At 46.0% G+C, this 18,574-nt stretch overlaps 1 protein-coding gene across 1 annotated transcript in view; it reads left to right on the top strand.

Moving 5' to 3' along the window:
* The window catches only part of OGFOD3 (2-oxoglutarate and iron dependent oxygenase domain containing 3), a 1,107,281-nt gene that overhangs the window by 691,557 nt on the left and 397,150 nt on the right, over positions 1-18,574 (top strand). The window contains exon 6 of the mRNA XM_069200289.1: positions 16,604-16,660. Within this exon, the coding sequence (XP_069056390.1) occupies positions 16,604-16,660 (57 nt within the window). The remainder of the gene's footprint in view (positions 1-16,603; positions 16,661-18,574) is intronic.

The following is an 18,574-nucleotide window of genomic DNA, read 5'->3' as shown; positions in this document are numbered from 1 at the left end:
CGAAGTGCATAGCAAACACCATTAGCCACGAGGAGGTGGGTCAATGTTTTTTTTAGAGGATATGGTCTCTATTGCCCCTCTCTTACTATGGATTAGATGTTGGACGAATCCAGCGGCAAGTCTTGTGCAGGATTGTATTTCTGAATGTTTACAGTTGGCCAATTCAAATAGGATTCCCTGGCTTGCGTATCTGTGAAAATCCTTTGAAAAGCTGGGGCTTAGGTATATGTTTTAAGAACCTCAATCGTTAACCTCAAATGCAAGGTCACTTTTGAAACTAGGTCACCCTGAGTATTTTTCAGATTTAAGACTTTATAGTTTTCTATATTCAGATTGTTACGGCCTCACACATGGAACCCTATTTGACCTGGTTCTCATGTCCTAAAATATATTCTCTTTTAACTTTTTTTAGATTGGATTTGATTCATTTTAAGGTGGCCTTTCCTAAACAGCGTATTTGGCAAAAAGACTTACCACCTTGCCCTTGTAATCTTAGATCAAAGCAGAGTACTTCTCATTTTTTTCTTTTCTGTTCTCTTTATGCCACCCCTAGAAATGTTTTTATTCTACCTATTTTACGTAAATTAAGACCCATTCAATATAAAGAAGCTTTGTTATACTTTCAGAAACTGCCAGAAATTCAAATCTGTTATCATGTATTACATTTTATAAGATCCTCTATTGCTATTAGGAACCGGTATTAATATTTTGTAAATTATTTACGTTATTTCCCATATTTCTTTTTTTAAATTTTATATGATTATGACAGTTTTTGGGATCTTATATGGACCAAGGATTTTTATCATTTTTAGATTACCAATTTTTTTTCTGGTATTACATTTTAATGTATTTTGATATCAGTAAATGTTTTTGATAAGAATTATTGTAAATCTGCACATCTCTATGTGGCATCAAACCACACTTAGTATATCTCTCTCCTGTTTGTAATGGGGAATCTGGATTAGATGAATTTGGGCTGTTTAGTTAATTTATCTTATGGTATCTGAGTTGTGTTTTTTTAATTATTTCTCATCCTGTTGTTCTGTAATATGTGACTCTGTTTATACTTTTATGGCAATTGCCGAATAAAGATTTTTTGACTGACTGACTGACAGAGAGAGCATAAGCAGAGCCTCAGTTACACAGTTAGGCACCACACAGGGAACACATTCAGGCCACAACTATGAGCTAGCAGGATCCCAGTGAGACAGGCAAAAATAAACTGAAACAAGTAAAAATGGGGGTAACATGCCAGGCAACATGGTACTTTCCTATACAAGGGACATTTGCAAAGGATGTGCAGTATATCAGACCTAACCTCAGGGCAGCGCCAAACATTCGCATGGAGCAACAAGCACGCAGACTGTAGTTTCACTGCCCTACTCCTCTTCATGGGTGGATTTGGGTAGCATGACATTGAATTTTCTCCATCGAGCTCAGTGATTCTTTCCCATCCCATAACCGAATCCTCATCTGCAACCACACACTGTAGTCGCTGGCACCCTGATGGGGCCCACAACCGGGGCAGGGACATGGAGAGATCGGCCCAAATGCAGAGCAACAGGGACAAGGCCCTCAAGGTGGTGGCAGCCATCATGAACAATCAGGGCTGAGACAAATCTCGGTCCCCACTGAAGCCCTCCAATCAGTATGGATCAGCTTCGCTCTCTGCTGCCCTAACCACTACCTCCCTGCTCTGGCTGTAAAGTGACAAGGTCCGAGGCCTCCAAGTCCCGGACGGATGAGTATAATGTTTACATCTGTATACTTCTCATCTGTGCCGGCTTCCTTGTCTATACATTTAACAATAGTCTTTATACAACAGAACTTTGCCCTGTTTCTTCTTCTCAATGTTCGTCAATAACTGTACATTTACATGTCTTCGTACAGTTTTACATCATGATGTCTATGCAGGTCTGTCCTACCCACACTGTTTTGTTCTTGCTCTATCCTCGGTTAGTATGGCTAGAATGGCACCCCAGGCTGACTGATCACCACTGTAGGACCGATCTCCCAGTGCCCCTTCACCCTCTCGCTTTTCCCCTCCCCCCTCCACCACATCTAACTTCCCCTCCTCCTGTCATCTCTAACTTACTTATGAGAATGTACACCCATCGCTTCGCATCTCATCCCCCCTGCCCTCCCCCACCTTTTTTTTTTCCAGGCCCTCCCAACTTCCCCAACATCTTAAAGAGGCAGATGCAGAGCACCTTTGAATTCCTGACTCAGATGCCTCCCACCTGATACCCAACCTTCAAGACTGCGGCAAACTCCAGGGACATGAATTGACACGTCCAGATTTAATGCTACCCAGTCACACCAAGAGGAATCACTCCCATCCTGTTATTTCCTTGAAAGATCCCTTCCCCGCCTCTCCCCGTGGAGCCTCTGACACGCAATGCCACAAGCTGCGACCTCGCAGTTCACAGTCTCCAGCACTTCATGAGGCCCGTCCTCGACTCAATGCCACATTACCTTTTTCCCCTTCTCCACCCTTACCTCCCCACTGAGACAGCCACACTCACCCTTTCACAGCATTTGAGGGGTCCGTGTGTTCACCTCCTCCCGCCTTCTCTCTCCTCTCCCCTTCTCAGTTCACTTTCTTTCTCCCTCTCTATCCATTCCTGTTTTCCCCTCCTCTCCCCTACCTCTTCCCCTCTCTTCTACTGTTGCCATTGGTCGTCCATCTGTCCCTCTGCAGACTCTACTTCCCATTGTCACATGCTGACCTACAGCCCACACTGATGGCAACCTCCACCATCGAATGCCCCTCTTACCTGCATGTTATTTCCTGGAATGCCATTGGCCTGACACACTACATCAAATGTAAGAAAGTGCTCTCCTACTAGCAGCTGAAACAAACAGATGTGGCCCTACTACAGGAGACCCGCCTCTCCGACCTACAGTCTGAGAAACTGTGTCAGGATTGGGTAGGGAGAGTATCCATAGTAGTTGCCTAACAGCGGCAGCAACTGATCATGGCCCCACCAGGACATTTGGAGTAGCAATCCTTATTCGCAGACCCCTGCCCATTACCATCCTGAAAACCTGGTTGTACGCCCCACATGACTTAAACACCCTTTCATTCTTTGGCACAACAGCCTCCCACAAAAATTGGGGCCTCCTGCTATTTAATGAGGGGAGATTGAAACCTGGCATGTGATGTGGTGCTGGACAGCACCAGCCCCTTGGACGTCATCAATAATGCAGATAGGGCCATCCTAGCAGACAAGCTCGCTGATCATGGCTTGGTTGACCGCTGGTGCCTCTCACACCTGGAAGATTGGGAGTACACCTTTTTATCCCCAGTACATGGCACTAAGTCCAGAGTGGGCTACTTTCTGGTTTCCCACCGAGAAGTGACTATTACCCGGGACTCCGGAATAATGGAAGCTGTGCTTTCCGATCACTCACCGGTTTTGCTTTCCATAGACCTAGGCCTTGTCTCCCCAAGTCAGAAACCATGGCACCTGGATATATCCCTCTACCGCCCTTCCCCGGGTAGGTCCCAGCTTTGGTCCCACATCTCCACGTACCTGAAGGTAAATAAGGGGCTGGTGTCCTTCTCACAGAGTGCTATGGGGGCCGTGCAGGAGACCATCTGTGGCCAGTTTATGAGGGATGCAGTCCTGGCCAGCACTCAGAGTGACCCACCAGAGAGACCTAGAGGGTGAGATTTCGACCTCACGTGCCTTCGCACTGCACAACTTCCCTCCCCACTCGCTGCCACTTGGAAAGGGCCTGCATGCTCTATTCACATGCAAGGCTGAGTATGAACTTCAGAGACTTCAAGACAGTGACCTTGAACATGGTGAGAAGGTGGGGCACCGTTTGGCAGCCAGGATTGAGTGGGAGTACCTCTTCGCAACCCTGCATCAGTTTCACATGGGGGCGAGCTTCATGACTCCCCTACTGTGCAGGTTAACTGCTTCAACAGGAAGCAGCACTTGCCATTCCCTCTATACAATCGTCGGACAGCTCTGTACTTACCCACCCACAAGACATCTTCAGTGAATATGCGGGTTGTATCAGGCTCTCTGTACCCCACAACAAACAGCAGACCTTGCTTGCCTTTGGGACTTTTTGGATGGCGTACACCTCCTTTGCCTCACCAAGTCTGTTAGGGAATTGCTCGCTGGCAAGATCAAGGCTGACATATCACAGGCCATCTTTAACCTTCCTTAACACAGAGTTCCTGGGAGGCTGGTTTCACAGCGGAATTCTATAAGTCGGTGGGAGGGTACGTTGTTGACTCCCTTCATGATGCCTTCTGTGAAGCAGATCAGATGGGCTGCCTTGGCTCTATCTCCAACAGAAAGGTAAAAGCGGTCCTCCCCAAACCAGGGACAGGCACCCCTACTTTGTGGAAGCTACAGGCCCATTTACCTACTCAATGGGGACATCAAGATACTTGCGGGTGTTCTGGCTGCCAGCCTTCGCAAAGTGATCCAGTCCCTGATCCACAACGCACAGGTGGGATTTGTCCCTGGCTGCTCCTGCAGGAACCACCTCCGTACCCTTGCTCACACCTTATGGGCAGTCAAAGTCCAACAGGAAAAAACCTTTGCCTATTGTCACCCCTGCTGTTCCTCCTGACTATGGAACTCCTTGCGACCTCCCTTCTCCAAACCATGCTCCTTTCGGGGGTCTCTATTCCAGGTGGTGCATCCACAGTATACCTATACATGTATGATATACTTCTCACCCTAACGGACCTTCCGTGCTCTCTACCGGACTTAATGAGCATCATCGACGACTTTGTGTCATTCTCGGGTTACAGGGCAAACTGTGACAAAGCGAGGATATGCCCCTTTCACACACAACCACCTGGTGATATCTGGCTACCCCTTTTGTTGGGAAGCCCTCCAGCTTCAAATACTCTGGGATCTATGTTAATATGGGTCTGGACCACATGGACGATCTCAACCCCCTGTTCGCCCACATTAAACTGGGCAAATGGTGACACTGCAAAGATTCATCTACGTCCTTGGCTTGCTGCCCCTGCTGGTACCACTGTCTTTGCTTCGGTCCGTGGATAAATGCATACACTCTTGTCTGGGGAATCAACCCTCCCCTGTCTAGCCAGGGCCAAACTTCTGGCACATTGTTCGTATGGCGGCCTGGATCTCCTTTTGGTTGAACACTGTGCCCTGGCCCTTCACCTCTCCCAGCTGGCTTACATGCTACTCGGGATGTCGGATGCACCGCAATGGATCGTGATAAAGAGGAAATCCTTGGACCTGTTGTCCTTTGTGATCCACATACAGGCATTTTCAAACAGGCCGAATTTATTGTCCAGTTTGCGGAGCTGAGGCCAGATGGCCAGGGACGACTTCCTCCTGTTGTTAGACTCCAGTGAAAAGTCAGTGGCTATATGGATCTTGTGACCTTCAAAGTAGTATGGGCCATAGGTCTGGGCAGCATTTAGGAGCTGCCACAGCTGCTTGTAGTGGAGGAAGCAGGCTATATGAGAGCAAGGTTATCCTGTGAGGCCTGATGCACACAGCCCATGCGATGGGCCCATTGGATCTCCAGTGGAGGGGAGAAGGTTAGTCCAGTGTGAGAGGGGAGGAGCCCTTAAGGAAGTCCTTGATATTCGACCCTTCAGCACCCTTCAGGAAACTGAAGAAGCGGACATTTCCTCTGCAGCTTCTGTCCTCCAGATCCATAAGCTTGTTCAGCAAGTATAAAAGCTCTTGGTCCCTGTCCGGTGTAGTGCTGAAGCTGTCTTCCACAGCCGCGAACCTCTTCTCCAGCCCTTCACTCTGTCCTGGAACCAGGCTATGTCATTGCAGATGGATTTGGTCTTGGCCACGAGGTCAGAGATTTTAGCCGGCAACTGCCATGACCTCTTGCAAAATGCGCTCCATAGTGGATTTCTGTGGCAAGCAGGAAGGTGTTGCAGGAGAGTCTGTGGTAGATAGGGTCTGTGGGTGACCATAGTATGTTTCTGGGTGACGGTCTCTGAGAAGAGCAGTTGGTGCGAGGATCTGGCATAAGGCTTATTGGAGAGCATCTCCGGGTCGAGTATCCAAGAAAAAGAGACCTCTGACCTCTGGCTGAAAGGGGGGCTGGGTAGGGCACCCAGCTGCACGGAGCAAGGATGAGCAGTCCCCCGAGTTGAGGATCAGTCTGCGTTGGGCACCCAAGATGTAGGGAATGTTTTTTTGATGGGAGAGTGTGCCCAAATCGTGTTGTCCACTCCGGGAGGGTGAATCACCGGCTGCCTACTTGCCTCTCAGGATGATCCACTTGTGTGAATCCCACCATCGACCCGGGTGGGTAGTGCGTGTAGGGCTGCACTTAGCGGTGGATGGGCCCGTATCTCCAAGGAGGCTAGAGGAGACGATGTGGAGGACAGTTGTCCTAGGGAAGTCCCAATATGTCCAGCTGAATGGTCAGCGGGACGAGGAGGAGCACGTGGCACGAGGTATGGGCTGCGTAGAACCAGAGAAGAAGTGAAGAATGAATGAAGGAATCCCAGGCTACTGTGGGGCCTTTTACCTCTATGGCAGCCCCGATGCTTGTAGGCACTCCTTCCATGTGCTGGTGAAAAAGGTCTGGGTTATGACCTGTGGGGGGAAGGATATGCTGACCAGTGGCTGCCCCAGTCTTTAGGGATAATGGAGGCAAGAGGGCTCTTGTATGCAGGCAATGGGGCAGTGTCAAAGAAGGCGACAACAGGATTGCAGATGTGACCCCCTGAAGTGCTGAAGTGATGGAGGGGCCATCACCTGGGTTACTCTGGGAGTGGGGGTGCTCTGGGAGTAGGAGCAGTAGCCTTACCATCCCACGGGGGCTTTGCAGACCGAGTCTGTTTCCGATGGCAGGCCGAGCGGGCAGCTGACGTTACCACACTATAGTCAATTCTTGCAGCGGAGGGCCAGGAAATAAGGGCAAGGGCACCATGTGATTGTTTGGCGACTGCGGAGGAGTCCTCTCGCCATGTGTGGGCCACCCGGTGCCCATGCTATCAGTGGGTCAGTCCATGGGCCACTGAAGCACGCAGCCTGCGCAGCAGTCAGGGACGTTTTTGAGAGTCCAGAGGTCAGGGCAAGGATGCAGGGCGCCGGGTCCCCTCCCTTTGGTTGTGGGCTGTTGTAGGAGGCCAACTGTTTGCTCCCAGCCAGAGCTGGTGCGGAAAGTGTGCGTAGTGCATGTGGCCTTCTCTGTCACTGCAGGCAGTGGCTCCCAGCGTGGCAGTAGGCCCAGATACACAGTGTCTACCAAGGCAGTCAGGATGTCGGAGCCCGTTATCTGAGGGCCTGTGATAGGAGTTTTCGACCCCTCTACAGGACACAGTAGCGTGGTGTGGGGTGATGAGCACTATCACCCTCGCAGCCTCCTGTGCCCTGCCGACGTTTCCTGTGACACTCAGGCACACGGAGCCGAGCTCTCAAAGGCCATCACTTGTCGTGGTCAGACCACGCCCCCCTTCATTTGTGTCCAAACCTGATATCTCCACCTGCTCCCAATACAAATCTAGCCTTTATGAAATGTAGTAAGGTAACCCAGTTTTAGTCAATTCTGAGAGATAGGCCTTACAGTAGTGAAAAACACCTTTTGATGTTTTCCCTACTCGCACATGTAAAACAAACCCACATGACCTGCTTTTTAAGTACAAGGTACCCTACCCTATGAGCCTTTACGGCCTATCTTAGTGGTGACATATGTATCAAAAAGGGAGGGTTAGCCCTGACAAAAGGTTTCTTTTGCCAGGTGGAAATGCAGTCAACACCTGTACTACTGGCTACTGAGGCAGGCTTAAGGCATGTATTAAAGTGCTACTTTAGTGGGTGGCACAGGTCCTGGGTACATGTAGTACCATATACTAGGGACCTCTAAGTAAATTAAATGTGCCAATCAGGTGTAAGCACATTTTACCATGTTTTAGGGAGAGAGCACAGGTACTTTAGCACTAGTTAGCAGTGGTAAAGTGCACAGAGTCCTAATGCTAACACAATCAAATTCGGGCAAAACAGGAGGAGTGAAGGCGAAAGGTTTGTAGAAATAGCATGCCAAGGATGCCAGGTCTAACAAGGGTTCAATTCCATTTCACCATTACCTTCTATAGTGTGTGTTTAAAAGAAGAAAAAATAAGACCCCACAAAAAGAAAAAAGAATATTTGTTCTAAATCTTAAATGTCAAGTTATATCGACTGTTTTCATTGCATACTCAAATAAAAGGACATCCTGAATCCCTTCCTAAATTCTTATTGTAATTTTGTTTTTGCAATTTAAGATCTGCAGCCTTGCTACCCATCAATACTTTCTCAACCATAATCCAAAATCCGATGGTGTTGCCAATTCCATTGTCTGGCCAATAGTTTTTCATGCACCAGTTATCAGCAAAACTAAATATTCAATAACCTTGAGTTAACAGTCAATTTTTAACTAAGTCCAAACATCAGTGATTATATGTCTAATTGTAAGGACTGATTAATTCTGTCTTCTTTCTTGGAAACCCCTGATCTCAGACCAAGTATTTGGAATAGATGGACACAACATAAACGTAAACGCATGTAGTTGCCTCCATCCATACTGCACTCTTGGGCAATCCTAAATATACTGCTCTCACATACTGGATAGTTTAGCTGCAACTGAATATTTATGATGTGGTATGGAAAACATCTGACAATGGTATTTTGGAGCAGTGAATGTTTTGTGACTAAGCACCAATGCCACTTCCCAAAAATCTGGATCCACTTCAATATCTTCATCATCCCACTCTTTGTTAATTCTTCACACCAGTATTGGCTTCCCAGAAGACCTTTACCATAAAATTGAGGTACTAAATGGTATGGAAATTCTGATTTATAAGCAACATGATCAACAATGCGGTTTTCTTCAACTCCTCGTTAAGTTTGAATTTTAGGCAAATTGTCCTGATCTGAAATGAAGAAATGAGAATTGATTCCCATATGCTTCACCAAGCGTATTATATTCTTTAACACAACCCTGAAAATTAGTTAAATCAGACAATCATCTTATAAGGTTCTGCAGATTTTAATCTGACTGCACTCTGAGGGTGGGAAACTGTTGTCATATAATGTCTTCGGGAATACATTCCTTCATGAACACCTCATTCATATTTTTTGTCTTCACTTGTTATGTTATGTTATATTGATTTGAACACCAGACTAATCACCCTGGAGGGTATCCAGGTGCTTGGGCAGGTATGTAGGTTTGTAGCCCCCAAGGTTCTTATAACAAGAGCCAGGTTTCAGCTTCTTATGGAACTCGAGTAGTGAGGAGGAGGCTGTGATGTGTTGAGGGAGGTCTTGTATGTGATATAGGAGAATGAGCGATGTCCAGTTTTGCTTTTGCGGATTCTGGGAAGGTGTGCATGTGAGGCTGAGCGTAGGTGTCTGATGGGTTTGTAAAAGTGTATGCTGCTATTCAGATATTCTGGTCCTGTGTTTTGTGAGCCTTTGTTTGCATGTGAATTTTGAATTGGCTGCACTTGTGAACAGGGAGACAGTGACTCTTCCTGAGGTGCAGTTTGATGTGGGTGTGGCGTAGGAGTTTGAGTTGGAGTCTTGCAATGGTGTTCTGGGTGGTCTGGATGTGGGTTGGAGTTGTTTGGAGATTCCGGCGTAAAGATCGTGGCCATAGTCAAGCCGGCTGGTGATGAGTGCTTGTGTGACAGTCTGCCTAGTGTGCTGAGGCAAAACTAAAAAATGTTTTGCAACATGCATAGGATATGGAAGCAGGAGGTGAACACTGCGTTGACTTGAGCTTTCATGTTGAGCTAGTCATCTAGGATGATCCCTAGATTTCTTGTGTGGTCTGTGGGTGTTGGTCTGAGCTCCGATGGCCACCAAGTGGAGTCCCATGGGGAGGTATTGTTGCTGAAGACCAGTACTTCTTGCCTGGTCAGAGTTGAGCTGCAGGCAATTGGTTTGCACCCAGTCTGCTCCCATTGTCATGCAGTTGGTGAAGTTGGTTTTGGTGGTGGTTGTTTTACCCAACAGGGAGAGAATTAGTTGGATGTTATCAACATAGAAGGTGATGTCTTGTGAGAAGATGATGTTGTTGAGCTGTGTCATATATATTTTGAAAAGGGTGGGGCTGAGGGACGATCCCTGTGGGACTCTGGATATCAGTTCCTTGGTCTCTGATGCAAAGGGTGGCAGCCTGACCATTTGGGTTCTTCTTGTGAGGAAATAACAAATCTGTTTGAGAGCGGATCCTTGTATGCCAATCTCATGGAGTCTTCTGATGAGGGAGTTATAGTAGACAGTGTTGAATGCCATAGAGATGTCAAGCATGATGAGAACTGCTGTTTCTCCTCTGTCCAGGATGATTCAGATGTAATTAGTGGTTGCGATGAGTGCTGTTTTGGTGCTGTGGTTCTTTCTGAATCCTAACTGTTTAGAAGATGGTGAAGATCGAGGTGGGTCACTAACTCACTAACTTCTCCTCAGACATTTAGAGAAATAGTCAAAATTACAATTGCAAACCTACCTCTCAGATCTCCCATGCCAAGCGATCCACAAATGTTCATACCCATTTTTGTTCCATATACTGTCTTAAATCTTCAGTGGAACAACAGAATATTCCTTTAGAACAGATGACCTATCACACTGCATACAGTTTGTAGATCCCTGACACATTTATCTAGGTCACAGCCCATGCCTGGCCTCCAAAAGTGCACGCAGGCTTTCCTCTTCATGGCCACACATGCCTCTGTGGCCCCCATGAAGCACCATCTTTACCCTCGGGCCAAACAATGTTGGTGCAACAAATTTGTCGCCCGTAAAATTCTCCCCACCCAGAGCAGCCAAATCCAACAAAACTAATTTATATCTCCTTAACAACATATAATCAGAAAACTATTTTCTTCAACCTTGTGCAACATGTTTTAATGCTTTCAAGTTCTGCATCTTGCTTAACTCTTCTATTCATCCCCACCAATAGCATGCAGATTCAGCAGCGGCAACCACCCAACTATCCTCCTCAACTTCAGATGGCCCATTCAAAAGCAACTTTGTAAGGCCACCAGCGTTGATATTCCTGACCCCTGGGGGATATTTTTGTCGAAAGGATACTCCTGCAGTTTGAATTACCACTTTGCCTATTCATGGCTTCCTGTGTCTTTTGTGGAAATTACATCAACCAGGGGCTGATTGGCGGTCCTCAACTCAAATCTTATACACCACATTCTGATTGGTACTTCTAAATGCAGATTCCTCACCTTGGAATACTCCTTAGATACCAGACTGGATCCGGAAGGCTTTCACCAGCAATGCTCCAGTGCGCTGCTTGGTGGTGCTGGGCGGCTCCAAGTTCACTCCATACCATCCCAGCAGTGACAGAGCAGATCCACACATAAGCACCATCCCTGTGCACTGACATCAGTTCCTTTCTTTCTGTACCTTCTGATGTGGCTACAGAACACGGCTCCCAACCTTTTCAGCCTTCTGATGACTCCTAACATTGGAATAATCTATTGTACTAGGGAACAATGTTCCCTCCTATGACAGCAGGTTTCATACCATTTAATGACTGTCGAGCATACATGTCCATCACAATCCACACAAGGTTTTTCTTTGGTGTTTGGGCTCTGGGCAAGACTAAAGTTGTGAGATAAATGAGCCCTCATGCACCTGAAGATGATGCTGGTTCAAGAAACAAAGCTGTACATCACCAAACACAAGGCGAGGTTGCAGGCCTCTTGTAAGCCATGATCGTGCTCCATGTTTATGGTGGACTTGCTCCCGCTTCTGAGGTTCTCATGCAAGTGGTCATTTTTGCAATCAAAGTCCTCACGCAAATCAAAGTCCAAAAGTAAACATGAGAAATTTAAGCTGTGTGCCTGAACTTCCCAGGCCATCCACTTTTCCACAGGAGATGAAATACTTTAAGGATGCTTTGTTAGAGATATTTTACACTGTTCTAGCTCCCTCTGGTGCATCTTCGGGCCCCAAAGATCCACAGGGCCCCTCTGTTGGGTTACGGCTGGCAGATCCATCCTCGGCCCATCTGACTCCCTTGGAACCGTTCCCCGGCTGGAAGCATCCCGAACAATGAGTCCTGAACAACGAAGTCGTGGAAAACAAAAGTGAAACAACGCTTTCGTTTTCCACGACTTCCTTGTTCAGGGCCTTAACCACGCATGTGTGAACCACTTACATGCGTGATTAAGGCACAGAAGAAGAGAGTCGACGCGAAGAAAAAGGTAAGTTGGGCTGGGACTGGGCCTGTTTTTTTGGGGGTCGGGTGGGGGGCTCGGGTGATTAAGCTTTAGGGGCGGGGAAGGGGGTCAGGGTTTAGGTTTTAGGGGTGGGGTGGGGGGTTGGGGTGCTTTAGGTTTTAGGGTCGGGGGTGGGGAGTTGGGTATTTTTAGTTTTGGGGGTGGGGTGGGGGCTCAGGTGATTAAGGTTTAGGGGTGGGGAGTCAGGGTTTATGTTTTAGAGGTGGGGTGGGGGTGGGGGGTTGGGGTGCTTTAGGTTTTAGGGGAGGGGGTTGGGGTAATTTTGGGGGTGGGGGTTGGGGTGGTTGTGGGGGTCAGGGGGTTGCAGTAATTTGTAGGGGTGGGGGGCAGGGGGGACGCATGCTGGAACCATGCATGCCGATCACTAATGCCTTTACCAGGAATGCCCTTACAACGAACAGTCGTCGTTAAGGCATTTGTGGTAAAGACATTAGTGGCAACAATGAGGTCGTTGTTCCGACCTTGTTGTTCAGGCATGGGTGGTTGAAGCACTCATTGTTCGGACATACAGCCGCTTGTGGATCAATTAATTTTGAGTTTGGCCCACCAGGGAAAGGCCCACCCCCATTTCTAAGCAGATAATAGACAGTGGATTTCAGGGTCCACCAGTTTCACTCACACCGAAGACAATCAACCCCTTCAGAAAACAGGTACTTCTCATTTTACAAGGGACATTACAGCAATAGTGGCCATTTACATAGTGATTTTGCTTGTATATAATTAAAACAGAGCTACATGACACGGCCAACACACATTCACAAGACTCTACTGTTTGGAAGCAAAGATTGCCAGGGAACGGGCAGGGGAACAGGTGGTCCTTTACTCCCTTTTCCAGGCAAGTGAGGCGTTGTTTCCCTCCTATCGCTGTATATTACTTTCATATGGATAAAGCTTTCAAAGTAGTGCTTGCTAGTCTGATTCAGACATTTAAATGTATGAAAGTTTCAGATCTGGAGAAGAAACCAGAAGTTACTTGTAAGTGCAGTTCTCCATCTTTGACAACTTTTGTGGATTCACACACCTCTTTTCTTCATTCCCATTCAGAGGCTCACCTTCTTGTTTTTCAGTCACACTTCACACAAATTCTAGGTAATGTTCTTCTCCAGGGACTGTGGGTTTCAGAGAACATTCAAGCCATTTGCTGAAGTTTGTGTGCTTTTTAATTAAGTCAATATGTAAGTATATGAGCACTGTTATATGATCTTTTTGGAATGTGAATGCTATTTACTGCTCCTTGTAAAGTACAATTAGACTCCCAGCTTGATGACAGGGTCAGCATGTTAGTGAATGATACTAACTCCAACTTGAGAACTGTAGTTTCATGTTAATATTGTTTCATTACACAAATTTACAAGGTTATGGGCCTGCTGCTGGTGTGGTAAACATTATAATATGTCGCCCCTCAGAAGTGTAAAGCCTTTTGCTAGACAGTGCTGGCACTCTGCACACACTGCCAGCTGTTCCTTAACTGCTGAAACCTCAATGTGAGCAGGTTTTGAACACTACAACTGCTGGGACTTGAGCAGCAGGTTGCATTCTCATCCACTTCCTCATTCAAATGTGTGTCTCCAGAGAGCTCTATTGTTCTCTGGCTTATCTCCAGTTTAAAAGTACTGCAGTGATACATAGCAAGGAAAAGTGAATTTATCACATAGACAAACCTATTTTTGTATATCGGCTAAGTCACCTCCAGTGAAGACTTACATTATAAGCCCAGACGGCTGGTTGTTTTTATATTTTATTTTTTATTGTTTAAATTCCAGTTCTGCACCAGTGAATATACAAGCAGCCAAGATAACATGGTACCGTAACAGTGAAAATATTTCAAATGCAGCACTAATGATAGTCAATGTTTGCATGCACTGAATCAGTCTTTTTCATGATACTCCCCAGTGTTGTTAATGTATTTGTGAATACATTAGTGATTCTCCAACTCCTTCCGCAAGCAGGAATTTTCAGAATGGTGCCCATATATGTCGTGGACGAGAGGCTGTTGTCAACAGTTCTATGTGAATTTCCAGTTTATCATTGCAGTGGATTAATTCTGCCCCTTGGTTCACCCCCCCCCCCCCCCCAATTCAAATGGGTGGGCGATATGGCTGGACAGTGGGCCTTAGTGGATGCCACCCCCGGCGAGCAGAACCCAGACTGGTCAGGGGTAATGAGGGGGAGAAAAGGCGGGCAAGGAATTTACTAGTCAGGGAGGGGGACACTGGGCCCAGTCATAAATGTAGCTATAGGAATGTGGATTTGGGGGGGTGGAAGGTATTTAACTGCAGGCACCTGGCACTGGCCCTTCTTTCTCTTGGGGATTCTTCATAGGACACCCACCCACCCTCAGAGAAGGCTGGAGCAGAGATTGAGTACACCAGGGATAACTGTTGCGGAGGCATAATCAACTTACAGGAAGTCCTAAAAACGAATGGCAAGTTGCTGGAGGGGAACAAGTCAAAAGCAGGTGACATTCAGGACCCAGAGGGGTTCCGGCAGACTACAGCAATGACCTTGTGGGCCGAACCAGAAGGAAACAATCAAGGGCAGAGCCTGTGGCCTGGAAGAAGTTGGTGTAGAGGTGACTGGGTCAACTGGCAAGGAAGGGTGGAGACATTCACCATGGATATCAATTAATTCTTGGGCTGGAAGCAGACGCTTGCCCTGAATGAAATGAACAGTGATACTGGAAGTGAATGGTCACCCGGTGGGCTGAAAGCAGATGCTTGCCCGAAAGAAGGTGTGGTTGCGCCGCCATAAGTGAGAAGTCACCCGGCTGGGTTAGAAGCAGACACTTACCCAGAAGGAATTGAGTGGTTGTACTGGGAGTGAAAGGTCACCCGGTTGGGGCTGGAAGCAGATGCTTGCCTGGAATGCAAATGAGTGGTTACACCCAAGGTGATAGGGCAGCTGGGGCAGACAGGCAGACAATGAATGTAGGACACAGTGTTTGGGAAGCCATGAAAAGGAGGGCACTAGTTCTTTGAATAAAAATGAAATGGTGTTTGAAGGATCGCTTTTAAGTTGAAAAATTGCCAAATAAACTGCAGCCTTCATTGTTCCATAAAAGTAAAATTGGTGTGTTCTAAGTTTTTGGGATCATAGAGGGCGACCAGGTGGGGGGATTGCATGATAGCCACACGATATAAATGTAAATATATTGACTCTAACTTGAACCCATTACATAGTCAGTGGTTATCATGAAAATCTTGCATGGAATCTGTAAGGAAGTTCCATAGTTAGCCTTTCTTCATGCAGATGATTCTGAGAATCGCATGCCACTAATAGATCATTCATTGTAGATGAGTAAATTGGCTTACAATATTATGTATAATTTTCTTTGAGTTCCACCTTTCCTTTCAGTTTATACCTATGAAGGACAAAAACTCATTTTTGGGGTCGAGCCTGCGTTGCATGCGCTTCCGCATGCGTATCGCTTGCGAGGCGCTTTAGTAGTTAGAAAAGGTCTTGTAGCCCCGTCCATGTCACGTCAGTGTCTTTCATTGGTTCATGGGCATGCCTTTTAAAATCTGCTTGCTTTCATTAGTGGAAGGCATGTATACGTCATGCCTTTTCCGGTGGTTAGCCCTCCTCGAGCGCAGCGACCAAGTACTGAAAACATGCGAGGTTCGCTGTTTTCCATCCGGTTTGTGGACTACCTTTTATCTTTTTTCAGAGTGCAATCTCGCTTGGCAGAAGTCGAGCGCTTTGCATGACATCAGCCCTGTTACATAGTTAATTGCACTTTTGCCGGTTACGTAGATAATTGCACTTTTGCCGATAGGTTTCATTGCGAGTGAACTGTAGCAGCGCGATCGTGCTTTTTTTCCATTTTAACGTGGCAAGAAAAGTCCGGTTGGGAGTTTACAACTGCTAATAGCTCTAACTCAGAGAAATGCGAGACCTGTTGCATTGCAAATGCTTGTTAATATTTTATTCTTTTTTTTCTTAAATCTACCTGTCTCCCCTTAATATTTGCTCTGATATTAAAAATGTTACACCTTGGTGAATTTATGCAATGTTGTTCTTTGTACAATAAGAGGTGATACCCCAGCATCAGTGAGTCCTGTGAATTAGACTGTACACTTTTATTTAATTCAATAAAACCAGCATATTACCAAAACCAGCTGTTCTTGACAAACCGTGAGGAGTTGAACCAACATGTGGAAACTTTGCCTGTGGGAAATTCTGTTATTATTTGCTTTGCTGCTTATACTTTCTATGTGCATAAGTGCATGTTTAAGTACTCATTTTTTACTCAAAATAGTTGAATTCTACTTTTTAATTTTGGATATATTTACATTTTGAGATGGAAGGCTACATATGAAAATATACGTGAGTGACATGGGGCCATACTGGCTGCTCCCTTATTAATATATCTTTTATCATTCACAGTTACTTTGGAGATGCAATTAAAGATATATTTTCTGAGAAGGACTTCCAGCTGTACCGGTAAGACCTTGAATATTTTTTTTAATTAAGTTCTCTTTTTTGGGTGACCTGGAGGTATTTGTGTGCATTTGGATATAGCCGAAACCGTGTTCCAGAACACTGCACATACTATTCACACTTGGCATCGTGATCACTCCTTCTGCTAACGTGGCTGTACCATTCTCTGGGAGACAATCATACACTGTGGACACAAATGGAAAAGGCACTTATAACCTTTTCCAGAAAGCCAGCATATCGGAAGTCTTTCAGAAGGACTGATAGAACAGATAAAAATTCAAACTCTAGTCAAACATTCTGACAGGGCCAGATCCATTCCTCCGCTACACACCAATGAACCAGTTCCTAAGGTGCCTCAAAAGAACAACCAGGTGATCAGTCACTTTGCTCCTCAATGTTCCTTAAAGGCTAAGCTCTGAAGCCCTACACACACTGGGAGTGGGAAACTCATTTCACCCAACTAAGCATTTTCATTCTGTATTGCCAAACCATTAGTCCTAGCTTCATCAGGCCATTTTTCAACCTCACCTCTTCAGCCCTACTTATGCCAGTTTTGAGCTTGAAGGCTTTTTGTGTTAGTCTTTTGATATGGAAAATGCATCATCCAGATTCTGCAGTATCTAAATCATGGATATGAAACTTAGGACAAATGAAGATGTGCTCTTTATTGTGGTGGTAAATGTTCCAGCCAAGTCAGCGGCACTAACAACTACCTTCTTCAAAGAAAAATGCCTCCCCAAGGAGGCTGCACCTTGGGAGTCTTCATCCTTATCACCTTTCCCTTCCCTATGCACATTATTGCAGTTACGGTAATGTTGGCATGGTACAATCTCCAATACTGGCTTGACATGTCTGCTGAATTTCCCCCACCTGAAACAACAGCAGTGCTCTTGTTTTGGTGGTGCGAGGTGAAAATGTCTGCTTCCAGCAACTGCGAGTTAATAGTGGTGTTACTGACACAACCTCTAGGCTGTGTCAGGCTGCTTAATGTGCATGCGTAAGACAACATATCCTGATAAGACTTTGATAAGACTTTGTCCTCCCTATCCACTGAAGCAAGTTCAGCGAGATGTCATCACTTTCACTGATGGAGTGTTAGAAAAATACCACAGTGTGTTGGCAGCTGCAAAGTTGTTACATGCCATATATTCAGTTCCCAAGAAACTGAGCTCATACCAGTAATCTCAGACTACTATAGCCAAACAACCACACGAGTGGGCAAAAGGAAAACCACTCTGTTCCAGACAAGAAACGAAGATATTAAGGTCGAGCCAAAACCTTCTGTAAATTACTCTGTAAGCACCTAGGACTCACAGAAGAAACTGCTCCAATAAAGCTTTTTCAGCTATTTTATACACCAGATTCCTACTACCGGTGAACGAATGCACTGTTTCCCTGCGAAATTCTAGCTGTCCACACAAATATTGGTTTCAAATCTTGCCACTTTCATATTAACTCCTTGCAAACTCCCTCATGCACTCTTAGTCTGGTCTTCTCTTACTCCAATTAATTTTCACAGTTTTACTTTTATGCTTTCCAAAATCAAGCCCCTGTTATGCAGACTGCAGTATAAATTGCTTTTCTCACTATTATGGCTCCCACCTTCCAAGCCTCTTTTTAGGGCCTGGCTTAACAGCGCAGCCGTCACAGTACAATTATGAGAGAACCATCAAGAGGGCGGTGTTGGCTCTGCCCATATGTTGGGAGCAAGGAGTACATGTTTTGAATAGGCAGACCTGGTGTGCTTCCACAAAAAAAGTCCTTGTCTTCCATGCATCTGCGATCATTTTGTTTGTTTATCCAGCTGCCTTAGGTTGATCTATCAGGGGCACACACACATTACATTGTAATGCTATTAAAGTGTCTTTGATAACTAGAACATGTATGCTGGTTTTGTCTGGCAGCAACAGAGATAGG

The sequence above is a fragment of the Pleurodeles waltl genome, chromosome 7 (assembly GCF_031143425.1).
Source record: "Pleurodeles waltl isolate 20211129_DDA chromosome 7, aPleWal1.hap1.20221129, whole genome shotgun sequence".
Lineage (NCBI taxonomy): Eukaryota > Metazoa > Chordata > Amphibia > Caudata > Salamandridae > Pleurodeles > Pleurodeles waltl.
This window is presented reverse-complemented; position numbering and strand designations above follow the sequence as displayed.